The following is a 26,128-nucleotide window of genomic DNA, read 5'->3' on the forward strand; positions in this document are numbered from 1 at the left end:
GCCTAATATACAGCTCTGTGTAATAGTAGATGCCTAATATACAGCTCTGTGTAATAGTAGAAGCCTAATATACAGCTCTGTGTAATAGTAGACACCTAATATACAGCTCTGTGTAATAGTAGATGCCTAATATACAGCTCTGTGTATAGCGTAGACGCCTAATATACAGCTCTGTGTATAGCGTAGACGCCAAATATACAGCTCTGTGTATAGCGTAGACGCCTAATATACAGCTCTGAGTAATAGTAGACGCCTAATATACAGCTCTGTGTAATAGTAGACGCCTAATATACAGCTTTGTGTATAGCGTAGACGCCTAATATACAGCTCTGTGTAATAGTAGACGCCTAATATACAGCTCTGTGTAATAGTAGACGCCTAATATACAGCTCTGTGTAATAGTAGACGCCTAATATACAGCTAAGTGTAATAGTAGACGCCTAATATACAGCTCTGTGTAATAGTAGACGCCTAATATACAGCTCTGTGTAATAGTAGACGCCTAATATACAGCTTTGTGTATAGCGTAGACGCCTAATATACAGCTCTGTGTAATAGTAGACGCCTAATATACAGCTCTGTGTAATAGTAGACACCTAATATACAGCTCTGTGTATAGCGTAGATGCCTAATATACAGCTCTGTGTAATAGTAGACGCCTAATATACAGCTCTGCGTAATAGTAGATGCCTAATATACAGCTCTGTGTAATAGTAGACGCCTAATATACAGCTCTGTGTAATAGTAGACACCTAATATACAGCTCTGTGTAATAGTAGACGCCTAATATACAGCTCTGCGTAATAGTAGATGCCTAATATACAGCTCTGCGTAATAGTAGATGCCTAATATACAGCTCTGTGTAATAGTAGACGCCTAATATACAGCTCTGTGTAATAGTAGACACCTAATATACAGCTCTGTGTATAGCGTAGACGCCTAATATACAGCTCTGCGTAATAGTAGATGCCTAATATACAGCTCTGCGTAATAGTAGATGCCTAATATACAGCTCTGTGTAATAGTAGACGCCTAATACACAGCTCTGTGTATAGCGTAGACGCCTAATATACAGCTCTGCGTAATAGTAGACGCCTAATATACAGCTCTGTGTAATAGTAGACGCCTAATATACAGCTCTGTGTAATAGTAGACGCCTAATATACAGCTCTGTGTATAGCGTAGATGCCTAATATAGAAATCTGCGTAATAGTAGACGCCTAATATACAGCTCTGCGTAATAGTAGATGCCTAATATACAGCTCTGTGTAATAGTAGACGCCTAATATACAGCTCTGTGTAACAGTAGACGCCTAATATACAGCTCTGTGTAATAGTAGACACCTAATATACAGCTCTGTGTAATAGTAGACGCCTAATATACAGCTCTCGTAATAGTAGATGCCTAATATACAGCTCTGCGTAATAGAAGATTCCTAATATACAGCTCTGTGTAATAGTAGACGCCTAATATACAGCTCTGTGTAATAGTAGACACCTAATATACAGCTCTGTGTATAGCGTAGAAGCCTAATATACAGCTCTGCGTAATAGTAGATGCCTAATATACAGCTCTGCGTAATAGTAGACGCCTAATATACAGCTCTGTGTATAGCGTAGACGCCTAATATACAGCTCTGCGTATAGCGTAGACGCCTAATATACAGCTCTGTGTAACAGTAGACGCCTAATATACAGCTCTGTGTAATAGTAGACACCTAATATACAGCTCTGTGTAATAGTAGACGCCTAATATACAGCTCTGCGTAATAGTAGATGCCTAATATACAGCTCTGCGTAATAGAAGATTCCTAATATACAGCTCTGTGTAATAGTAGACGCCTAATATACAGCTCTGTGTAATAGTAGACACCTAATATACAGCTCTGTGTATAGCGTAGAAGCCTAATATACAGCTCTGCGTAATAGTAGATGCCTAATATACAGCTCTGCGTAATAGTAGACGCCTAATATACAGCTCTGTGTATAGCGTAGACGCCTAATATACAGCTCTGTGTATAGCGTAGACGCCTAATATACAGCTCTGCGTAATAGTAGACGCCTAATATACAGCTCTGTGTAATAGTAGACGCCTAATATACAGCTCTGTGTATAGCGTAGACGCCTAATATACAGCTCTGTGTAATAGTAGATGCCTAATACACAGCTCTGTGTAATAGTAGACGCCTAATATACAGCCCTGTGTATAGCGTAGACGTCTAATATACAGCTCTGCGTAATAGTAGATGCCTAATATACAGCTCTGTGTAATAGTAGATGCCTAATATACAGCTCTGTGTAATAGTAGAAGCCTAATATACAGCTCTGTGTAATAGTAGACACCTAATATACAGCTCTGTGTAATAGTAGATGCCTAATATACAGCTCTGTGTATAGCGTAGACGCCTAATATACAGCTCTGTGTATAGCGTAGACGCCTAATATACAGCTCTATGTATAGCGTAGACGCCTAATATACAGCTCTGAGTAATAGTAGACGCCTAATATACAGCTCTGTGTAATAGTAGACGCCTAATATACAGCTCTGTGTAATAGTAGACACCTAATATACAGCTCTGTGTAATAGTAGACGCCTAATATACAGCTCTGTGTATAGCGTAGATGCCTAATATACAGCTCTGCGTAATAGTAGACGCCTAATATACAGCTCTGCGTAATAGTAGATGCCTAATATACAGCTCTGTGTAATAGTAGACGCCTAATATACAGCTCTGTGTAACAGTAGACGCCTAATATACAGCTCTGTGTAATAGTAGACACCTAATATACAGCTCTGTGTAATAGTAGACGCCTAATATACAGCTCTGCGTAATAGTAGATGCCTAATATACAGCTCTGCGTAATAGAAGATTCCTAATATACAGCTCTGTGTAATAGTAGACGCCTAATATACAGCTCTGTGTAATAGTAGACACCTAATATACAGCTCTGTGTATAGCGTAGAAGCCTAATATACAGCTCTGCGTAATAGTAGATGCCTAATATACAGCTCTGCGTAATAGTAGACGCCTAATATACAGCTCTGTGTATAGCGTAGACGCCTAATATACAGCTCTGCGTATAGCGTAGACGCCTAATATACAGCTCTGTGTAACAGTAGACGCCTAATATACAGCTCTGTGTAATAGTAGACACCTAATATACAGCTCTGTGTAATAGTAGACGCCTAATATACAGCTCTGCGTAATAGTAGATGCCTAATATACAGCTCTGCGTAATAGAAGATTCCTAATATACAGCTCTGTGTAATAGTAGACGCCTAATATACAGCTCTGTGTAATAGTAGACACCTAATATACAGCTCTGTGTATAGCGTAGAAGCCTAATATACAGCTCTGCGTAATAGTAGATGCCTAATATACAGCTCTGCGTAATAGTAGACGCCTAATATACAGCTCTGTGTATAGCGTAGACGCCTAATATACAGCTCTGTGTATAGCGTAGACGCCTAATATACAGCTCTGCGTAATAGTAGACGCCTAATATACAGCTCTGTGTAATAGTAGACGCCTAATATACAGCTCTGTGTATAGCGTAGACGCCTAATATACAGCTCTGTGTAATAGTAGATGCCTAATACACAGCTCTGTGTAATAGTAGACGCCTAATATACAGCCCTGTGTATAGCGTAGACGTCTAATATACAGCTCTGCGTAATAGTAGATGCCTAATATACAGCTCTGTGTAATAGTAGATGCCTAATATACAGCTCTGTGTAATAGTAGAAGCCTAATATACAGCTCTGTGTAATAGTAGACACCTAATATACAGCTCTGTGTAATAGTAGATGCCTAATATACAGCTCTGTGTATAGCGTAGACGCCTAATATACAGCTCTGTGTATAGCGTAGACGCCTAATATACAGCTCTATGTATAGCGTAGACGCCTAATATACAGCTCTGAGTAATAGTAGACGCCTAATATACAGCTCTGTGTAATAGTAGACGCCTAATATACAGCTCTGTGTAATAGTAGACACCTAATATACAGCTCTGTGTAATAGTAGATGCCTAATATACAGCTCTGTGTAATAGTAGACGCCTAATATACAGCTCTGCGTAATAGTAGATGCCTAATATACAGCTCTGTGTAATAGTAGATGCCTAATATACAGCTCTGTGTAACAGTAGACGCCTAATATACAGCTCTGTGTAATAGTAGACACCTAAAATACAGCTCTGTGTAATAGTAGACGCCTAATATACAGCTCTGCGTAATAGTAGATGCCTAATATACAGCTCTGCGTAATAGAAGATTCCTAATATACAGCTCTGTGTAATAGTAGACGCCTAATATACAGCTCTGTGTAATAGTAGACACCTAATATACAGCTCTGTGTATAGCGTAGAAGCCTAATATACAGCTCTGCGTAATAGTAGATGCCTAATATACAGCTCTGCGTAATAGTAGACGCCTAATATACAGCTCTGTGTATAGCGTAGACGCCTAATATACAGCTCTGCGTATAGCGTAGACGCCTAATATACAGCTCTGTGTAACAGTAGACGCCTAATATACAGCTCTGTGTAATAGTAGACACCTAATATACAGCTCTGTGTAATAGTAGACGCCTAATATACAGCTCTGCGTAATAGTAGATGCCTAATATACAGCTCTGCGTAATAGAAGATTCCTAATATACAGCTCTGTGTAATAGTAGACGCCTAATATACAGCTCTGTGTAATAGTAGACACCTAATATACAGCTCTGTGTATAGCGTAGAAGCCTAATATACAGCTCTGCGTAATAGTAGATGCCTAATATACAGCTCTGCGTAATAGTAGACGCCTAATATACAGCTCTGTGTATAGCGTAGACGCCTAATATACAGCTCTGTGTATAGCGTAGACGCCTAATATACAGCTCTGCGTAATAGTAGACGCCTAATATACAGCTCTGTGTAATAGTAGACGCCTAATATACAGCTCTGTGTATAGCGTAGACGCCTAATATACAGCTCTGTGTAATAGTAGATGCCTAATACACAGCTCTGTGTAATAGTAGACGCCTAATATACAGCCCTGTGTATAGCGTAGACGTCTAATATACAGCTCTGCGTAATAGTAGATGCCTAATATACAGCTCTGTGTAATAGTAGATGCCTAATATACAGCTCTGTGTAATAGTAGAAGCCTAATATACAGCTCTGTGTAATAGTAGACACCTAATATACAGCTCTGTGTAATAGTAGATGCCTAATATACAGCTCTGTGTCTAGCGTAGACGCCTAATATACAGCTCTGTGTATAGCGTAGACGCCTAATATACAGCTCTATGTATAGCGTAGACGCCTAATATACAGCTCTGAGTAATAGTAGACGCCTAATATACAGCTCTGTGTAATAGTAGACGCCTAATATACAGCTCTGTGTAATAGTAGACACCTAATATACAGCTCTGTGTAATAGTAGATGCCTAATATACAGCTCTGTGTAATAGTAGACGCCTAATATACAGCTCTGCGTAATAGTAGATGCCTAATATACAGCTCTGTGTAATAGTAGATGCCTAATATACAGCTCTGTGTAACAGTAGACGCCTAATATACAGCTCTGTGTAATAGTAGACACCTAAAATACAGCTCTGTGTAATAGTAGACGCCTAATATACAGCTCTGTGTAATAGTAGACACCTAAAATACAGCTCTGTGTAATAGTAGACGCCTAATATACAGCTCTGCGTAATAGTAGATGCCTAATATACAGCTCTGCGTAATAGTAGATGCCTAATATACAGCTCTGCGTAATAGTAGACGCCTAATATACAGCTCTGTGTATAGCGTAGACGCCTAATATACAGCTCTGCGTATAGCGTAGACGCCTAATATACAGCTCTGTGTAACAGTAGACGCCTAATATACAGCTCTGTGTAATAGTAGACACCTAATATACAGCTCTGTGTAATAGTAGACGCCTAATATACAGCTCTGCGTAATAGTAGATGCCTAATATACAGCTCTGCGTAATAGAAGATTCCTAATATACAGCTCTGTGTAATAGTAGACGCCTAATATACAGCTCTGTGTAATAGTAGACACCTAATATACAGCTCTGTGTATAGCGTAGAAGCCTAATATACAGCTCTGCGTAATAGTAGATGCCTAATATACAGCTCTGCGTAATAGTAGACGCCTAATATACAGCTCTGTGTATAGCGTAGACGCCTAATATACAGCTCTGTGTATAGCGTAGACGCCTAATATACAGCTCTGCGTAATAGTAGACGCCTAATATACAGCTCTGTGTAATAGTAGACGCCTAATATACAGCTCTGTGTATAGCGTAGACGCCTAATATACAGCTCTGTGTAATAGTAGATGCCTAATACACAGCTCTGTGTAATAGTAGACGCCTAATATACAGCCCTGTGTATAGCGTAGACATCTAATATACAGCTCTGCGTAATAGTAGATGCCTAATATACAGCTCTGTGTAATAGTAGATGCCTAATATACAGCTCTGTGTAATAGTAGAAGCCTAATATACAGCTCTGTGAAATAGTAGACACCTAATATACAGCTCTGTGTAATAGTAGATGCCTAATATACAGCTCTGTGTATAGCGTAGACGCCTAATATACAGCTCTGTGTATAGCGTAGACGCCTAATATACAGCTCTATGTATAGCGTAGACGCCTAATATACAGCTCTGAGTAATAGTAGACGCCTAATATACAGCTCTGTGTAATAGTAGACGCCTAATATACAGCTCTGTGTAATAGTAGACACCTAATATGCAGCTCTGTGTAATAGTAGATGCCTAATATACAGCTCTGTGTAATAGTAGACGCCTAATATACAGCTCTGCGTAATAGTAGATGCCTAATATACAGCTCTGTGTAATAGTAGATGCCTAATATACAGCTCTGTGTAACAGTAGACGCCTAATATACAGCTCTGTGTAATAGTAGACACCTAAAATACAGCTCTGTGTAATAGTAGACGCCTAATATACAGCTCTGCGTAATAGTAGATGCCTAATATACAGCTCTGCGTAATAGAAGATTCCTAATATACAGCTCTGTGTAATAGTAGACGCCTAATATACAGCTCTGTGTAATAGTAGACACCTAATATACAGCTCTGTGTATAGCGTAGAAGCCTAATATACAGCTCTGCGTAATAGTAGATGCCTAATATACAGCTCTGCGTAATAGTAGACGCCTAATATACAGCTCTGTGTATAGCGTAGACGCCTAATATACAGCTCTGCGTATAGCGTAGACGCCTAATATACAGCTCTGTGTAACAGTAGACGCCTAATATACAGCTCTGTGTAATAGTAGACACCTAATATACAGCTCTGTGTAATAGTAGACGCCTAATATACAGCTCTGCGTAATAGTAGATGCCTAATATACAGCTCTGCGTAATAGAAGATTCCTAATATACAGCTCTGTGTAATAGTAGACGCCTAATATACAGCTCTGTGTAATAGTAGACACCTAATATACAGCTCTGTGTATAGCGTAGAAGCCTAATATACAGCTCTGCGTAATAGTAGATGCCTAATATACAGCTCTGCGTAATAGTAGATGCCTAATATACAGCTCTGCGTAATAGTAGACGCCTAATATACAGCTCTGTGTATAGCGTAGACGTCTAATATACAGCTCTGCGTAATAGTAGATGCCTAATATACAGCTCTGTGTAATAGTAGATGCCTAATATACAGCTCTGTGTAATAGTAGAAGCCTAATATACAGCTCTGTGTAATAGTAGACACCTAATACACAGCTCTGTGTAATAGTAGATGCCTAATATACAGCTCTGTGTATAGCGTAGACGCCTAATATACAGCTCTGTGTATAGCGTAGACGCCAAATATACAGCTCTGTGTATAGCGTAGACGCCTAATATACAGCTCTGAGTAATAGTAGACGACAATTATACAGCTCTGTGTAATAGTAGACGCCTAATATACAGCTCTGTGTAATAGTAGACACCTAATATACAGCTCTGTGTAATAGTAGATGCCTAATATACAGCTCTGTGTAATAGTAGACGCCTAATATACAGCTCTGTGTAATAGTAGACACCTAATATACAGCTCTGTGTATAGCGTAGACGCCTAATATACAGCTCTGTGTAATAGTAGACGCCTAATAAGCGTAGACGCCTAATATACAGCTCTGTGTAATAGTAGACGCCTAATATACAGCTCTGTGTAATAGTAGACACCTAATATACAGCTCTGTGTATAGCGTAGACGCCTAATATACAGCTCTGTGTAATAGTAGACGCCTAATAAGCGTAGACGCCTAATATACAGCTCTGTGTAATAGTAGACGCCTAATATACAGCTCTGTGTAATAGTAGATGCCTAATATACAGCTCTGTGTAATAGTAGACACCTAATATACAGCTCTGCGTATAGCGTAGACGCCTAATATACAGCTCTGTGTAATAGTAGACGCCTAATATACAGCTCTGTGTAATAGTAGACGCCTAATATACAGCTCTGTGTAATAGTAGACGCCTAATATACAGCTCTGTGTATAGCGTAGACGCCTAATATACAGCTCTGCGTAAAAGTAGACGCCTAATATACAGCTCTGTGAAATAGTAGACGCCTAATATACAGCTCTGTGTAATAGTAGATGCCTAATATACAGCTCTGTGTAATAGTAGACACCTAATATACAGCTCTGCGTAATAGTAGACACCTAATATACAGCTCTGCGTATAGCGTAGACACCTAATATACAGCTCTGTGTAATAGTAGACGCCTAATATACAACTCTGTGTAATAGTAGACGCCTAATATACAGCTCTGTGTAATAGTAGACGCCTAATATACAGCTCTGTGTAATAGTAGACGCCTAATATACAGCTCTGTGTAATAGTAGACGCCTAATATACAGCTTTGTGTATAGCGTAGACGCCTAATATACAGCTCTGTGTAATAGTAGACGCCTAATATACAGCTCTGTGTAATAGTAGACGCCTAATATACAGCTCTGTGTAATAGTAGACGCCTAATATACAGCTCTGTGTAATAGTAGACGCCTAATATACAGCTCTGTGTAATAGTAGACGCCTAATATACAGCTCTGTGTAATAGTAGACGCCTAATATACAGCTTTGTGTATAGCGTAGACGCCTAATATACAGCTCTGTGTAATAGTAGACGCCTAATATACAGCTCTGTGTAATAGTAGACGCCTAATATACAGCTCTGTGTATAGCGTAGACGCCTAATATACAGCTCTGTGTAATAGTAGACGCCTAATATACAGCTCTGTGTATAGCGTAGACGCCTAATATACAGCTCTGCGTAATAGTAGACGCCTAATATACAGCTCTGTGAAATAGTAGACACCTAATATACAGCTCTGCGTAATAGTAGACACCTAATATACAGCTCTGCGTATAGCGTAGACGCCTAATATACAGCTCTGTGTAATAGTAGACGCCTAATATACAACTCTGTGTAATAGTAGACGCCTAATATACAGCTCTGTGTAATAGTAGACGCTTAATATACAGCTCTGTGTAATAGTAGACGCCTAATATACAGCTCTGTGTAATAGTAGACGCCTAATATACAGCTTTGTGTATAGCGTAGACGCCTAATATACAGCTCTGTGTAATAGTAGACGCCTAATATACAGCTCTGTGTAATAGTAGACGCCTAATATACAGCTCTGTGTATAGCGTAGACGCCTAATATACAGCTCTGTGTAATAGTAGACGCCTAATATACAGCTCTGTGTATAGCGTAGACACCTAATATACAGCTCTGTGTAATAGTAGAAGCCTAATATACAGCTCTGTGTATAGCGTAGACGCCTAATATACAGCTCTTTGTAATAGTAGACGCCTAATATACAGCTCTGTGTAATAGTAGACGCCTAATATACAGCTCTGTGTAATAGTAGACGCCTAATATACAGCTCTGTGTATAGCGTAGACACCTAATATACAGCTCTGTGTAATAGTAGAAGCCTAATATACAGCTCTGTGTGTAGCGTAGACGCCTAATATACAGCTCTGTGTAATAGTAGACGCCTAATATACAGCTCTGTGTATAGCGTAGACACCTAATATACAGCTCTGTGTAATAGTAGACGCCTAATATACAGCTCTGTGTAATAGTAGACGCCTAATATACAGCTCTGTGTATAGCGTAGACGCCTAATATACAGCTGTGTGTATACCGTAGACGCCTAATATACAGCTCTGTGTAATAGTAGACGCCTAATATACAGCTCTGTGTATAGCGTAGACACCTAATATACAGCTCTGTGTAATAGTAGACGCCTAATATACAGCTCTGTGTAATAGTAGACGCCTAATATACAGCTCTGTGTATAGCATAGACACCTAATATACAGCTCTGTGTAATAGTAGACGCCTAATATACAGCTCTGTGTAATAGTAGACGCCTAATATACAGCTCTGTGTATAACGTAGACACCTAATATACAGCTCTGTGTAATAGTAGACGCCTAATATACAGCTCTGTGTAATAGTAGACGCCTAATATACAGCTCTGTGTAATAGTAGACGCCTAATATACAGCTCTGTGTAATAGTAGACGCCTAATATACAGCTCTGTGTAATAGTAGACGCCTAATATACAGCTCTGTGTAATAGTAGACACCTAATATACAGCTCTGTGTATAGCGTAGACGCCTAATATACAGCTCTGCGCAATAGTAGACGCCTAATATACAGCTCTGTGTAATAGTAGACGCCTAATATACAGCTCTGTGTAATAGTAGACGCCTAATATACAGCTTTGTGTATAGCGTAGACGCCTAATATACAGCTCTGCGTATAGCGTAGACGCCTAAAATACAGCTCTGCGTATAGCGTAGACGCCTAAAATACAGCTCTGCGTATAGCGTAGACACCTAATATACAGCTCTGTGTATAGCGTAGACGCCTAATATACAGCTCTGTGTAATAGTAGACGCTTAATATACAGCTCTGTGTAATAGTAGACGCCTAATATACAGCTCTGTGTATAGCGTAGACGCCTAATATACAGCTCTGTGTAATAGTAGACGCCTAAAATACAGCTCTGTGTATAGCGTAGACACCTAATATACAGCTCTGTGTATAGCATAGACGCCTAATATACAGCTCTGTGTAATAGGAGACGCCTAATATACAGCTCTGTGTATAGCGTAGACGCCTAAAATACAGCTCTGCGTATAGCGTAGACGCCTAAAAACAGCTCTGCGTATAGCGTAGACGCCTAAAATACAGCTCTACGTATAGCGTAGACACCTAATATACAGCTCTGTGTATAGCGGAGACGCCTAATATACAGCTCTGTGTAATAGTAGACGCTTAATATACAGCTCTGTGTAATAGTAGACGCCTAATATACAGCTCTGCGTAATAGTAGATGCCTAATATACAGCTCTGTGTAATAGTAGACGCCTAATATACAGCTCTGTGTATAGCGTAGACGCCTAATATACAGCTCTGTGTAATAGTAGACGCCTAATATACAGCTCTGTGTAATAGTAGACGCCTAATATACAGCTCTGCGTAATAGTAGACGCCTAATATACAGCTCTGTGTAATAGTAGACGCCTAATATACAGCTCTGTGTAATAGTAGACGCCTAATATACAGCTCTGTGTATAGCGTAGACGCCTAATACACAGCTCTGTGTAATAGTAGACGCCTAATACACAGCTCTGTGTAATAGTAGACAACTAATATACAGCTCTGTGTAATAGTAGACGCCTAATATACAGCTCTGAGTAATAGTAGACGCCTAATATACAGCTCTGTGTAATAGTAGACGCCTAATATACAGCTCTGTGTACTAGTAGACACCTAATATACAGCTCTGTGTAATAGTAGACACCTAATATACAGCTCTGTGTAATAGTAGACGCCTAATATACAGCTCTGCGTAATAGTAGACACCTAATATACAGCTCTGTGTATAGCGTAGACGCCTAATATACAGCTCTGTGTAATAGTAGACGCCTAATATACAGCTCTGTGTATAGCGTAGACGCCTAATATACAGCTCTGCGTAAAAGTAGACGCCTAATATACAGCTCTGTGAAATAGTAGACACCTAATATACAGCTCTGCGTAATAGTAGACACCTAATATACAGCTCTGCGTATAGCGTAGACGCCTAATATACAGCTCTGTGTAATAGTAGACGCCTAATATACAACTCTGTGTAATAGTAGACGCCTAATATACAGCTCTGTGTAATAGTAGACGCCTAATATACAGCTCTGTGTAATAGTAGACGCCTAATATACAGCTCTGTGTAATAGTAGATGCCTAATATACAGCCTTGTGTATAGCGTAGACGCCTAATATACAGCTCTGTGTAATAGTAGACGCCTAATATACAGCTCTGTGTAATAGTAGACGCCTAATATACAGCTCTGTGTATAGCGTAGACGCCTAATATACAGCTCTGTGTAATAGTAGACGCCTAATATACAGCTCTGTGTATAGCGTAGACACCTAATATACAGCTCTGTGTAATAGTAGAAGCCTAATATACAGCTCTGTGTATAGCGTAGACGCCTAATATACAGCTCTGTGTAATAGTAGACGCCTAATATACAGCTCTGTGTAATAGTAGACGCCTAATATACAGCTCTGTGTAATAGTAGACGCCTAATATACAGCTCTGTGTATAGCGTAGACACCTAATATACAGCTCTGTGTAATAGTAGAAGCCTAATATACAGCTCTGTGTGTAGCGTAGACGCCTAATATACAGCTCTGTGTAATAGTAGACGCCTAATATACAGCTCTGTGTATAGCGTAGACACCTAATATACAGCTCTGTGTAATAGTAGACGCCTAATATACAGCTCTGTGTAATAGTAGACGCCTAATATACAGCTCTGTGTATAGCGTAGACGCCTAATATACAGCTCTGTGTATAGCGTAGACACCTAATATACAGCTCTGTGTAATAGTAGACGCCTAATATACAGCTCTGTGTAATAGTAGACGCTTAATATACAGCTCTGTGTAATAGTAGACGCCTAATATACAGCTCTGCGTAATAGTAGATGCCTAATATACAGCTCTGTGTAATAGTAGACGCCTAATATACAGCTCTGTGTATAGCGTAGACGCCTAATATACAGCTCTGTGTAATAGTAGACGCCTAATATACAGCTCTGTGTAATAGTAGACGCCTAATATACAGCTCTGCGTAATAGTAGACGCCTAATATACAGCTCTGTGTAATAGTAGACGCCTAATATACAGCTCTGTGTAATAGTAGACGCCTAATATACAGCTCTGTGTATAGCGTAGACGCCTAATACACAGCTCTGTGTAATAGTAGACGCCTAATACACAGCTCTGTGTAATAGTAGACAACTAATATACAGCTCTGTGTAATAGTAGACGCCTAATATACAGCTCTGAGTAATAGTAGACGCCTAATATACAGCTCTGTGTAATAGTAGACGCCTAATATACAGCTCTGTGTACTAGTAGACACCTAATATACAGCTCTGTGTAATAGTAGACACCTAATATACAGCTCTGTGTAATAGTAGACGCCTAATATACAGCTCTGCGTAATAGTAGACACCTAATATACAGCTCTGTGTATAGCGTAGACGCCTAATATACAGCTCTGTGTAATAGTAGACGCCTAATATACAGCTCTGTGTATAGCGTAGACGCCTAATATACAGCTCTGCGTAAAAGTAGACGCCTAATATACAGCTCTGTGAAATAGTAGACACCTAATATACAGCTCTGCGTAATAGTAGACACCTAATATACAGCTCTGCGTATAGCGTAGACGCCTAATATACAGCTCTGTGTAATAGTAGACGCCTAATATACAACTCTGTGTAATAGTAGACGCCTAATATACAGCTCTGTGTAATAGTAGACGCCTAATATACAGCTCTGTGTAATAGTAGACGCCTAATATACAGCTCTGTGTAATAGTAGATGCCTAATATACAGCCTTGTGTATAGCGTAGACGCCTAATATACAGCTCTGTGTAATAGTAGACGCCTAATATACAGCTCTGTGTAATAGTAGACGCCTAATATACAGCTCTGTGTATAGCGTAGACGCCTAATATACAGCTCTGTGTAATAGTAGACGCCTAATATACAGCTCTGTGTATAGCGTAGACACCTAATATACAGCTCTGTGTAATAGTAGAAGCCTAATATACAGCTCTGTGTATAGCGTAGACGCCTAATATACAGCTCTGTGTAATAGTAGACGCCTAATATACAGCTCTGTGTAATAGTAGACGCCTAATATACAGCTCTGTGTAATAGTAGACGCCTAATATACAGCTCTGTGTATAGCGTAGACACCTAATATACAGCTCTGTGTAATAGTAGAAGCCTAATATACAGCTCTGTGTGTAGCGTAGACGCCTAATATACAGCTCTGTGTAATAGTAGACGCCTAATATACAGCTCTGTGTATAGCGTAGACACCTAATATACAGCTCTGTGTAATAGTAGACGCCTAATATACAGCTCTGTGTAATAGTAGACGCCTAATATACAGCTCTGTGTATAGCGTAGACGCCTAATATACAGCTCTGTGTATAGCGTAGACACCTAATATACAGCTCTGTGTAATAGTAGACGCCTAATATACAGCTCTGTGTAATAGTAGACGCCTAATATACAGCTCTGTGTATAGCGTAGACACCTAATATACAGCTCTGTGTAATAGTAGACGCCTAATATACAGCTCTGTGTAATAGTAGACGCCTAATATACAGCTCTGTGTATAACGTAGACACCTAATATACAGCTCTGTGTAATAGTAGACGCCTAATATACAGCTCTGTGTAATAGTAGACGCCTAATATACAGCTCTGTGTAATAGTAGACGCCTAATATACAGCTCTGTGTAATAGTAGACGCCTAATATACAGCTCTGTGTAATAGTAGACGCCTAATATACAGCTCTGTGTAATAGTAGACACCTAATATACAGCTCTGTGTATAGCGTAGACGCCTAATATACAGCTCTGCGTAATAGTAGACGCCTAATATACAGCTCTGTGTAATAGTAGACGCCTAATATACAGCTTTGTGTATAGCGTAGACGCCTAATATACAGCTCTGCGTATAGCGTAGACGCCTAAAATACAGCTCTGCGTATAGCGTAGACGCCTAAAATACAGCTCTGCGTATAGCGTAGACACCTAATATACAGCTCTGTGTATAGCGTAGACGCCTAATATACAGCTCTGTGTAATAGTAGACGCTTAATATACAGCTCTGTGTAATAGTAGACGCCTAATATACAGCTCTGTGTATAGCGTAGACGCCTAATATACAGCTCTGTGTAATAGTAGACGCCTAAAATACAGCTCTGTGTATAGCGTAGACACCTAATATACAGCTCTGTGTATAGCATAGACGCCTAATATACAGCTCTGTGTAATAGGAGACGCCTAATATACAGCTCTGTGTATAGCGTAGACGCCTAAAATACAGCTCTGCGTATAGCGTAGACGCCTAAAAACAGCTCTGCGTATAGCGTAGACGCCTAAAATACAGCTCTACGTATAGCGTAGACACCTAATATACAGCTCTGTGTATAGCGGAGACGCCTAATATACAGCTCTGTGTAATAGTAGACGCTTAATATACAGCTCTGTGTAATAGTAGACGCCTAATATACAGCTCTGCGTAATAGTAGATGCCTAATATACAGCTCTGTGTAATAGTAGACGCCTAATATACAGCTCTGTGTATAGCGTAGACGCCTAATATACAGCTCTGTGTAATAGTAGACGCCTAATATACAGCTCTGTGTAATAGTAGACGCCTAATATACAGCTCTGCGTAATAGTAGACGCCTAATATACAGCTCTGTGTAATAGTAGACGCCTAATATACAGCTCTGTGTAATAGTAGACGCCTAATATACAGCTCTGTGTATAGCGTAGACGCCTAATACACAGCTCTGTGTAATAGTAGACGCCTAATACACAGCTCTGTGTAATAGTAGACGCCTAATATACAGCTCTGTGTATAGCGTAGACACCTAATATACAGCTCTGTGTAATAGTAGACGCCTAATATACAGCTCTGTGTAATAGTAGACGCCTAATATACAGCTCTGTGTATAGCGTAGACGCCTAATATACAGCTCTGTGTATAGCGTAGACACCTAATATACAGCTCTGTGTAATAGTAGACGCCTAATATACAGCTCTGTGTAATAGTAGACGCTTAATATACAGCTCTGTGTAATAGTAGACGCCTAATATACAGCTCTGCGTAATAGTAGATGCCTAATATACAGCTCTGTGTAATAGTAGACGCCTAATATACAGCTCTGTGTATAGCGTAGACGCCTAATATACAGCTCTGTGTAATAGTAGACGCCTAATATACAGCTCTGTGTAATAGTAGACGCCTAATATACAGCTCTGCGTAATAGTAGACGCCTAATATACAGCTCTGTGTAATAGTAGACGCCTAATATACAGCTCTGTGTAATAGTAGACGCCTAATATACAGCTCTGTGTATAGCGTAGACGCCTAATACACAGCTCTGTGTAATAGTAGACGCCTAATACACAGCTCTGTGTAATAGTAGACAACTAATATACAGCTCTGTGTAATAGTAGACGCCTAATATACAGCTCTGAGTAATAGTAGACGCCTAATATACAGCTCTGTGTAATAGTAGACGCCTAATATACAGCTCTGTGTACTAGTAGACACCTAATATACAGCTCTGTGTAATAGTAGACACCTAATATACAGCTCTGTGTAATAGTAGACGCCTAATATACAGCTCTGCGTAATAGTAGACACCTAATATACAGCTCTGTGTATAGCGTAGACGCCTAATATACAGCTCTGTGTAATAGTAGACGCCTAATATACAGCTCTGTGTATAGCGTAGACGCCTAATATACAGCTCTGCGTAAAAGTAGACGCCTAATATACAGCTCTGTGAAATAGTAGACACCTAATATACAGCTCTGCGTAATAGTAGACACCTAATATACAGCTCTGCGTATAGCGTAGACGCCTAATATACAGCTCTGTGTAATAGTAGACGCCTAATATACAACTCTGTGTAATAGTAGACGCCTAATATACAGCTCTGTGTAATAGTAGACGCCTAATATACAGCTCTGTGTAATAGTAGACGCCTAATATACAGCTCTGTGTAATAGTAGATGCCTAATATACAGCCTTGTGTATAGCGTAGACGCCTAATATACAGCTCTGTGTAATAGTAGACGCCTAATATACAGCTCTGTGTAATAGTAGACGCCTAATATACAGCTCTGTGTATAGCGTAGACGCCTAATATACAGCTCTGTGTAATAGTAGACGCCTAATATACAGCTCTGTGTATAGCGTAGACACCTAATATACAGCTCTGTGTAATAGTAGAAGCCTAATATACAGCTCTGTGTATAGCGTAGACGCCTAATATACAGCTCTGTGTAATAGTAGACGCCTAATATACAGCTCTGTGTAATAGTAGACGCCTAATATACAGCTCTGTGTAATAGTAGACGCCTAATATACAGCTCTGTGTATAGCGTAGACACCTAATATACAGCTCTGTGTAATAGTAGAAGCCTAATATACAGCTCTGTGTGTAGCGTAGACGCCTAATATACAGCTCTGTGTAATAGTAGACGCCTAATATACAGCTCTGTGTATAGCGTAGACACCTAATATACAGCTCTGTGTAATAGTAGACGCCTAATATACAGCTCTGTGTAATAGTAGACGCCTAATATACAGCTCTGTGTATAGCGTAGACGCCTAATATACAGCTCTGTGTATAGCGTAGACACCTAATATACAGCTCTGTGTAATAGTAGACGCCTAATATACAGCTCTGTGTAATAGTAGACGCCTAATATACAGCTCTGTGTATAGCGTAGACACCTAATATACAGCTCTGTGTAATAGTAGACGCCTAATATACAGCTCTGTGTAATAGTAGACGCCTAATATACAGCTCTGTGTATAACGTAGACACCTAATATACAGCTCTGTGTAATAGTAGACGCCTAATATACAGCTCTGTGTAATAGTAGACGCCTAATATACAGCTCTGTGTAATAGTAGACGCCTAATATACAGCTCTGTGTAATAGTAGACGCCTAATATACAGCTCTGTGTAATAGTAGACGCCTAATATACAGCTCTGTGTAATAGTAGACACCTAATATACAGCTCTGTGTATAGCGTAGACGCCTAATATACAGCTCTGCGTAATAGTAGACGCCTAATATACAGCTCTGTGTAATAGTAGACGCCTAATATACAGCTTTGTGTATAGCGTAGACGCCTAATATACAGCTCTGCGTATAGCGTAGACGCCTAAAATACAGCTCTGCGTATAGCGTAGACGCCTAAAATACAGCTCTGCGTATAGCGTAGACACCTAATATACAGCTCTGTGTATAGCGTAGACGCCTAATATACAGCTCTGTGTAATAGTAGACGCTTAATATACAGCTCTGTGTAATAGTAGACGCCTAATATACAGCTCTGTGTATAGCGTAGACGCCTAATATACAGCTCTGTGTAATAGTAGACGCCTAAAATACAGCTCTGTGTATAGCGTAGACACCTAATATACAGCTCTGTGTATAGCATAGACGCCTAATATACAGCTCTGTGTAATAGGAGACGCCTAATATACAGCTCTGTGTATAGCGTAGACGCCTAAAATACAGCTCTGCGTATAGCGTAGACGCCTAAAAACAGCTCTGCGTATAGCGTAGACGCCTAAAATACAGCTCTACGTATAGCGTAGACACCTAATATACAGCTCTGTGTATAGCGGAGACGCCTAATATACAGCTCTGTGTAATAGTAGACGCTTAATATACAGCTCTGTGTAATAGTAGACGCCTAATATACAGCTCTGCGTAATAGTAGATGCCTAATATACAGCTCTGTGTAATAGTAGACGCCTAATATACAGCTCTGTGTATAGCGTAGACGCCTAATATACAGCTCTGTGTAATAGTAGACGCCTAATATACAGCTCTGTGTAATAGTAGACGCCTAATATACAGCTCTGCGTAATAGTAGACGCCTAATATACAGCTCTGTGTAATAGTAGACGCCTAATATACAGCTCTGTGTAATAGTAGACGCCTAATATACAGCTCTGTGTATAGCGTAGACGCCTAATACACAGCTCTGTGTAATAGTAGACGCCTAATACACAGCTCTGTGTAATAGTAGACAACTAATATACAGCTCTGTGTAATAGTAGACGCCTAATATACAGCTCTGAGTAATAGTAGACGCCTAATATACAGCTCTGTGTAATAGTAGACGCCTAATATACAGCTCTGTGTACTAGTAGACACCTAATATACAGCTCTGTGTAATAGTAGACACCTAATATACAGCTCTGTGTAATAGTAGACGCCTAATATACAGCTCTGCGTAATAGTAGACACCTAATATACAGCTCTGTGTATAGCGTAGACACCTAATATACAGCTCTGTGTATAGCGTAGACACCTAATATACAGCTCTGTGTAATAGTAGACACCTAATATACAGCTCTGTGTAATAGTAGATACCTAATATACAGCTCTGTGTAATAGTAGACACCTAATATACAGCTCTGTGTAATAGTAGACACCTAATATACAGCTCTGTGTAATAGTAGACACCTAATATACAGCTCTGTGTAATAGTAGACACCTAATATACAGCTCTGTGTAATAGTAGACGCCTAATATACAGCTCTGCGTAATAGTAGACACCTAATATACAGCTCTGCGTAATAGTAGACACCTAATATACAGCTCTGTGTATAGCGTAGACACCTAATATACAGCTCTGTGTATAGCGTAGACACCTAATATACAGCTCTGTGTAATAGTAGACACCTAATATACAGCTCTGTGTAATAGTAGACGCCTAATATACAGCTCTGTGTAATAGTAGACGCCTAATATACAGCTCTGCGTAATAGACACCTAATATACAGCTCTGCGTAATAGACACGTAATATACAGCTCTGTGTAATAGATGCGTGTGTGTGCGTGCGTGCGTGCGTGTGTGTGCGTGTGCGTACTCACACAGTGGGTATGTACTCTCCGGGGAAGGCATTGGTGGTGTAGCTGATTAGCAAACAGGTCTTTCCCACAGCCCTGAGAAAAAAATAATGGGAAAACTAAAAGATCATTTCTTGGCACATTGGAAAAAACAGAGCAAACTAGAATACCATTTAGCTCTAAACAGAGAGTTAAGGAAAGCTTTGACTATTTACAGACTTAGTGAGCATAGCCTTGCTATTGAGAAAGGCCGCCGTAGACAAACCTGGTTCTCAACAGACTGCCCACAAAATGAGGTGGAAACTGAGCTGAACTTCCTAACCTCCTGCCAAATGTATGACAATATTAGAGACACATATTTCCCTCGGATTACACAAAGAATTTGAAAACAAACCCAATTTTGATAAACTCCCATATCTACTGGGTGAAATACCAGTGTGCGATCACAGCAGCAAGATTTGTGACCTGTTGCTTTGGAAATGTTAACATATGTTTCCCATGCCAATAAAGCCCTTCAATTAAATGTTTTTTAAATAATAAATAAAGAGAGACAGACAGACACATACCCACTTTACTCAATGCTAGAGAAAACACAAGCCTAATAATGAGCCCCTAAAAAAAGCTGCTGAGGTAGGTAGACTTCTAGGTAGGCTGGCACTCAGTTTGTGCATGTCTGCTGTCTTTGTCTCTCTCTCAGGTTAAGTATCACAAAGACATTGGCCTATTTTCACTTTGCATGAGGGACATACTACTCCCTCACGCCCTACTACTCCATCCCTGTTATCGACCCCCTCGATGTTATCGACCCCATCCCTGTTATTGACCCCATCCCTGTTATCTACCCCATCCCTGTTATCTACCCCAGCCCTGTTATCGACCTCATCCCTGTTATCGACCTCATCCCTGTTATCGACCCCATCCCTGTTATCTACCCCATCCCTGTTATCGACCTCATCCCTGTTATCGACCTCATCCCTGTTATCTACCCCCTCCCTGTTATCGACCCCATCCCTGTTATCGACCCCATCCCTGTTATCGACCCCATCCCTGTTATCTACCCCATCCCTGTTATCGACCCCATCCCTGTTATCTACCCCATCCCTGTTATCTACCCCATCCCTGTTATCGACCTCATGCCTGTTATCTACCCCATCCCTGTTATCTACCCCATCCCTGTTATCTACCCCATCCCTGTTATCTACCCCATCCCTGTTATCTACCCCATCCCTGTTATCGACCCCATCCCTGTTATCTACCCCATCCCTGTTATCTACCCCATCCCTGTTATCGACCTCATCCCTGTTATCTACCCCATCCCTGTTATCGACCTCATCCCTGTTATCTACCCCATCCCTGTTATCGACCTCATCCCTGTTATCTACCCCATCCCTGTTATCTACCCCATCCCTGTTATCGACCTCATCCCTGTTATCGACCTCATCCCTGTTATCTACCCCATCCCTGTTATCGCCAAACACACAACACAGGAAGGGTTGGTGACAGCGGTGTCTGTGTGTGTGTCTATGAGTCTGTGTATCCAGTACGTTAGAATGATATGAACAGATTGATGGTGGATTTGCAGGGTAGGAGGTGAATGGCCTGCGTAAGAATGAGTGTGTGTGTGTGTGTGTGTGTGGATGAACGGAGGGAGCAGTAGTGAGACAGACTGACAGTTTAAGTGCTACTATAAAACAGATTTGGGGTCATTGAGTTTGCTTGGCTGGGGGTAAGGAGTATGAGGGAACTGGGAAAGAGGGGAGGAGGGAGGGGTAGTGAAAACGTTGCTTATTTTTTTGGGAGCTGGCCACTAATAGTATATTCTGGGTTGCTCTGGGAATTACAGATTAACAGATGAAATATTAATATACTACGCTAATGCTCTGATTGTTTCTTGCATGGCTAAACATGAAGTGTTCTAGCTGAAGTATATGTTCATTAAAAGTAGTTAAACCTACGCCCCGGTTTGTTATTATATAAAGGAACAAACATAACAGATTAATAACCCTTCGTTTTCACAAATCCTCCAAATGGGATTTGGCATTAGTAAGGCATTGTAGATATCAACATTTCGCCAAGGTTTAGGGGAGTTAAGGACTAAATCAGTCAGATAAAGGATCAATGCTTCCTGCTGTATCTACATAGACCTGCTGTACCATCTCGCCTTACTCCCAAATACTGTAGCGAACATGGTAGTAAATGATGGAAGGAAAATAAAAACGGAATAACTGAATATATTCCTTCATAAAACATGGGGAGAAAGGGCTGTAAATTTAAATTATTATAAAACAACGCCTAGAAATTCCTTAGCCCGCATCAGAACTGATGAAGCCTGATTCCCGATGGCCTACAAGGCGAGTATGTTTCCCATAGCATCGCTACAGCCTGGGCGTTTTCTCAGCGTGAAAATACACAACTCCACATTTTACACATCCCGACGTCTCACATTATATTACAATCATCTCCCAAACATGACCGCATCGCTGGTCTCACGCACACACACAGGATGAGGATATTCTCTACGTTTATCAATGAGATTCTTACCCGTCCCCGACCACCACACATTTAATTGCTTGCATTTGCAAAGGTCTTGGCAGTTTCAGAAAGCCTACAGAAGTGGTTGCTGTATCTCACAATGAGCGCTAGCAGTGATTTAGATCAGAAATGGGTCAGTCCGCTCTGCTTTCGAGCCGCAGTGAAAGGGGTAGGTGACGAGAGACGCCTGAAAAGACGAGCGTACTTAAAGGGCCAGTGAGCATCAGAAGTCAATTTTCCCCTTTCCCTTGTTTGAGGAGTTTGCATTTTTCCCAGTGTTTCGACAACAACCTTGGATTTAAAACACGGAATCTTTGTTGACAATTTAGCCAAAAATGTATGCAATAATTATAAAAGGAGCACAGTATCAATCTAAAAACTGCAGTGCAAATGATTTTTTTTTAAATAGTACATTCATTACACACCATTAAATGTTTGATTTGTTGATTTTTCAATACAAGCTTAAAATCTGATATGTAAATTAATCATCGTCAGATATTGATATCAGCGACAACAACTTCAAATCTGATGTAGTAGCGTGTGAACATAAAAATGTATTACTTTCCCTGACTGGGACAGTCTCAGAGAAACTACACCCGAAGCTGCGGACGTCTAGAGGTGAATATCTGTGCTGTTTACACTTTTGTCAACATTGTCCTCTGCAGACAGTGGGAAAGACCACATACTGTATTCTGCTGGGGTGGTTTGGACAGACTGAAGAGGAGAGTGGGTTAGGCAGGAGAGGAACACAATACATGGAGGATGGGTGGGATAGAAATGTTTGGGTCACTTTAGTGAGGAAGTTTAGGTACAAGGTTGTAGGAGAGAGATAAATGAGACAGGGTTGAGCTGTTATTTATTGGGACTGTAGTACCCTAGTGGTGACCCCTGTACTCAGTCCCTATATGATGGTGGTTAGGGTCAAATATTAGATGTCAGAGTTCATAAATTAAGGGTAATTTCTTAGGACTGTAGTCTGGAGACCACATGTTGAGTGTCTCGGTCTTATCTCGGTGTCGGGTACTCGGTCTTGACTTGTTCTCAGACAGGGAGGACTCATCTTTTCTTCATGAGATCAGCAGAGTAAAAAACTCATAATTATTAGCTTCCATTCAGTCACCTTTTGTAAAGCACAAAGGGCGGGTGGTGTAGTGGAGGGTGTACGCAGGTATAAACCATATACCCACTTCTTTTTCAGTGGGCATTGCTTATACTCACTTCTTCTTAACGTAACATTGCAAAAATCAGAAACTTTCTGTCCAAAAATGATGCTGAAAAAAGAATCCATGCTTTTGTCACTTCTAGGTTAGACTACTGCAATGCTCTACTTTCCGGCTACCCGGATAAAGCACTAAATAAACTTCAGTTAGTGCTAAATACGGCTGCTAGAATCCTGGCTAGAACCAAAAAAAAAGTTTGATCATATTACTCCAGTGCTAGCCTCCCTACACTGGCTTCCTGTCAAAGCAAGGGCTGATTTCAAGGTTTTACTGCTAACCTACAAAGCATTACATGGGCTTGCTCCTACCTATCTCTCTGATTTGGTCCTGCCGTACATACCTACACGTACGCTACGGTCACAAGACGCAGGCCTCCTAATTGTCCCTAGAATTTCTAAGCAAACAGCTGGAGGCAGGGCTTTCTCCTATAGAGCTCCATTTTTATGGAACGGTCTGCCTCAGGTGCCTCACCTGAGTGGGTTGATTCACTGATGTGGTCATCCTGTCTGGGTTGCCCCCCCCCCCCTCCCCTTGGGGTGTGCCGTGGCAGAGATCTTTGTGGGCTATACTCAGCCTTGTCTCAGGATGGTAAGTTGGTGGTTGAAGATATTCCTCTAGTGGTGTGGGGGCTGTGCTTTGGCAAAGTGGGTGGGGTTGTCAGGATTTGGCCAGGGTTGTTCCGGGTTTTGGTCACTAGATGCCCCCATTGTGCTTTTTGACCTTATGTTTTTTCCCTTGTTCCCCATTATTATTTGCACCTGTACCTCGTTTCCCCTGATTGTATTTAAACCCTTAGTTTCCCTCAGTTCTGTGCTCTGTGTTTGTATGTTAGCACCCAGCCCTAGTGTTCTGTGTTTTCTTGTCGATTCCGGTGGATGCTCTTGTGGAATTCTGTTTTTGTTTTTGAGTGTCTCTTGAGGCTTTTTTGTGCTATTCCTACCACCTTTTGGATTTGCCATTTTTGTATTTAAGGACTTCTCCTTTTTACTTTATTAAATACACCGTCTTAAGTACTGCTGTGTCTGCCTCATCTTCTGGGTTCTGCTGACTATTCGTGGCTCAGTTGGTTAAGTGACTGTTTCTCACTCTGGAGACCCAGGTTCGAAACCGGGTCCTGACAGGGGTTATATCCTTCCTGTTTGGCCCTGTCCGGGGGTGTCCTCAGATGGGGCCACAGTGTCTCCTGACCCCTCCTGTCTCAGCCTCCAGTATTTATGCTGCAGTAGTTTATGTGTCGGGGGGCTAGGGTCAGTTTGTTATATCTGGAGTACTTCTCCTGTCCTATTCGGTGTCCTGTGTGAATTTAAGTGTGCTCTCTCTAATTCTCTCTTTCTCTCTCTCGGAGGACCTGGGCCCTAGGACCATGCCTCAGGACTACCTGACATGATGACTCCTTGCTGTCCCCAGTCCACCTGGCCGTGCTGCTGCTCCAGTTTCAACTGTTCTGCCTTATTATTATTCAACCGTGCTGGTCATTTATGAACATTTGAACATCTTGGCTATGTTCTGTTATAATCTCCACCCGGCACAGCCAGAAGAGGACTGGCCACCCCACATAGCCTGGTTCCTCTCTAGGTTTCTTCCTAGGTTTTGGCCTTTCTTTTTGGCCTTTCTTTTCCTAGCCACCGTGCTTCTACACCTGCATTGCTTGCTGTTTGGGGTTTTAGGCTGGGTTTCTGTACAGCACTTTGAGATATCAGCTGATGTACGAAGGGCTATATAAATAAATTTGATTTGATTTGATTTAATCCCTATTGATGCATATGAAAGTAGTGTAGTGGAGGTATACGATTTATCAATTATGTAGTACAATAGAGAAATCATTCACAAAGTAGCCTACACAATTGCAAAGCACATGAAATATATTCACATGCGTGCAGCACACACAGCCTACTTTCAGCGGGATATCATCTGCAGCTCTCAACTGGCTTTGGCATGGAGCAGTTCACAGAAGAATGACATCGGTAGCCGGTAGGGTAGAAAAGACGTTTCAATGTATGATATTGACCAGTAAAATGCTAACAATGGGTATGGAAACCAGGTATTGAAAAAGTTTAATCCGAAGTGTTGGTTAGTAGGCTGTTTGTGATGCGCAATTGTCATAATGCACTGTTTACATCAGGTGGAGTGCGTCAGGTGTAGACATAGATGGGCCTGGGTGGACAGAGGCCCACCCACTAGGGAGCCAGGCCTTTCTGGCCAACCTGACCAGATTGATGTGGTTTAAGCATTGCTGTGGATTTAGACCATCACATTTTTTTATATATTAAAATAAAGTGTGATTTTGAGAGTAAAAATATTTGAAAACTCATTAAAAAAACATAACAAAACATAGTATTT

General features: G+C 40.7%; 1 protein-coding gene across 3 annotated transcripts in view; it reads right to left on the reverse strand.

Moving 5' to 3' along the window:
* The window catches only part of LOC135511952 (ras-related C3 botulinum toxin substrate 3-like), a 49,254-nt gene extending 26,537 nt beyond the window's left edge, over positions 1–22,717 (reverse strand). For all 3 annotated transcript variants that reach the window (XM_064933486.1, XM_064933485.1, XM_064933487.1), the window contains exons 1-2: positions 22,578–22,717; positions 20,061–20,132 (exon numbers count right to left, since the gene is read on the reverse strand). In XM_064933486.1, coding sequence (XP_064789558.1) covers positions 20,061–20,132; positions 22,578–22,612 — 107 coding nt within the window. In that variant the 5' untranslated portion in view covers positions 22,613–22,717. The remainder of the gene's footprint in view (positions 1–20,060; positions 20,133–22,577) is intronic.
* Positions 22,718–26,128: the final 3,411 nt, after the last annotated feature.

Source organism: Oncorhynchus masou, chromosome 24, assembly GCF_036934945.1.
Source record: "Oncorhynchus masou masou isolate Uvic2021 chromosome 24, UVic_Omas_1.1, whole genome shotgun sequence".
Lineage (NCBI taxonomy): Eukaryota > Metazoa > Chordata > Actinopteri > Salmoniformes > Salmonidae > Oncorhynchus > Oncorhynchus masou.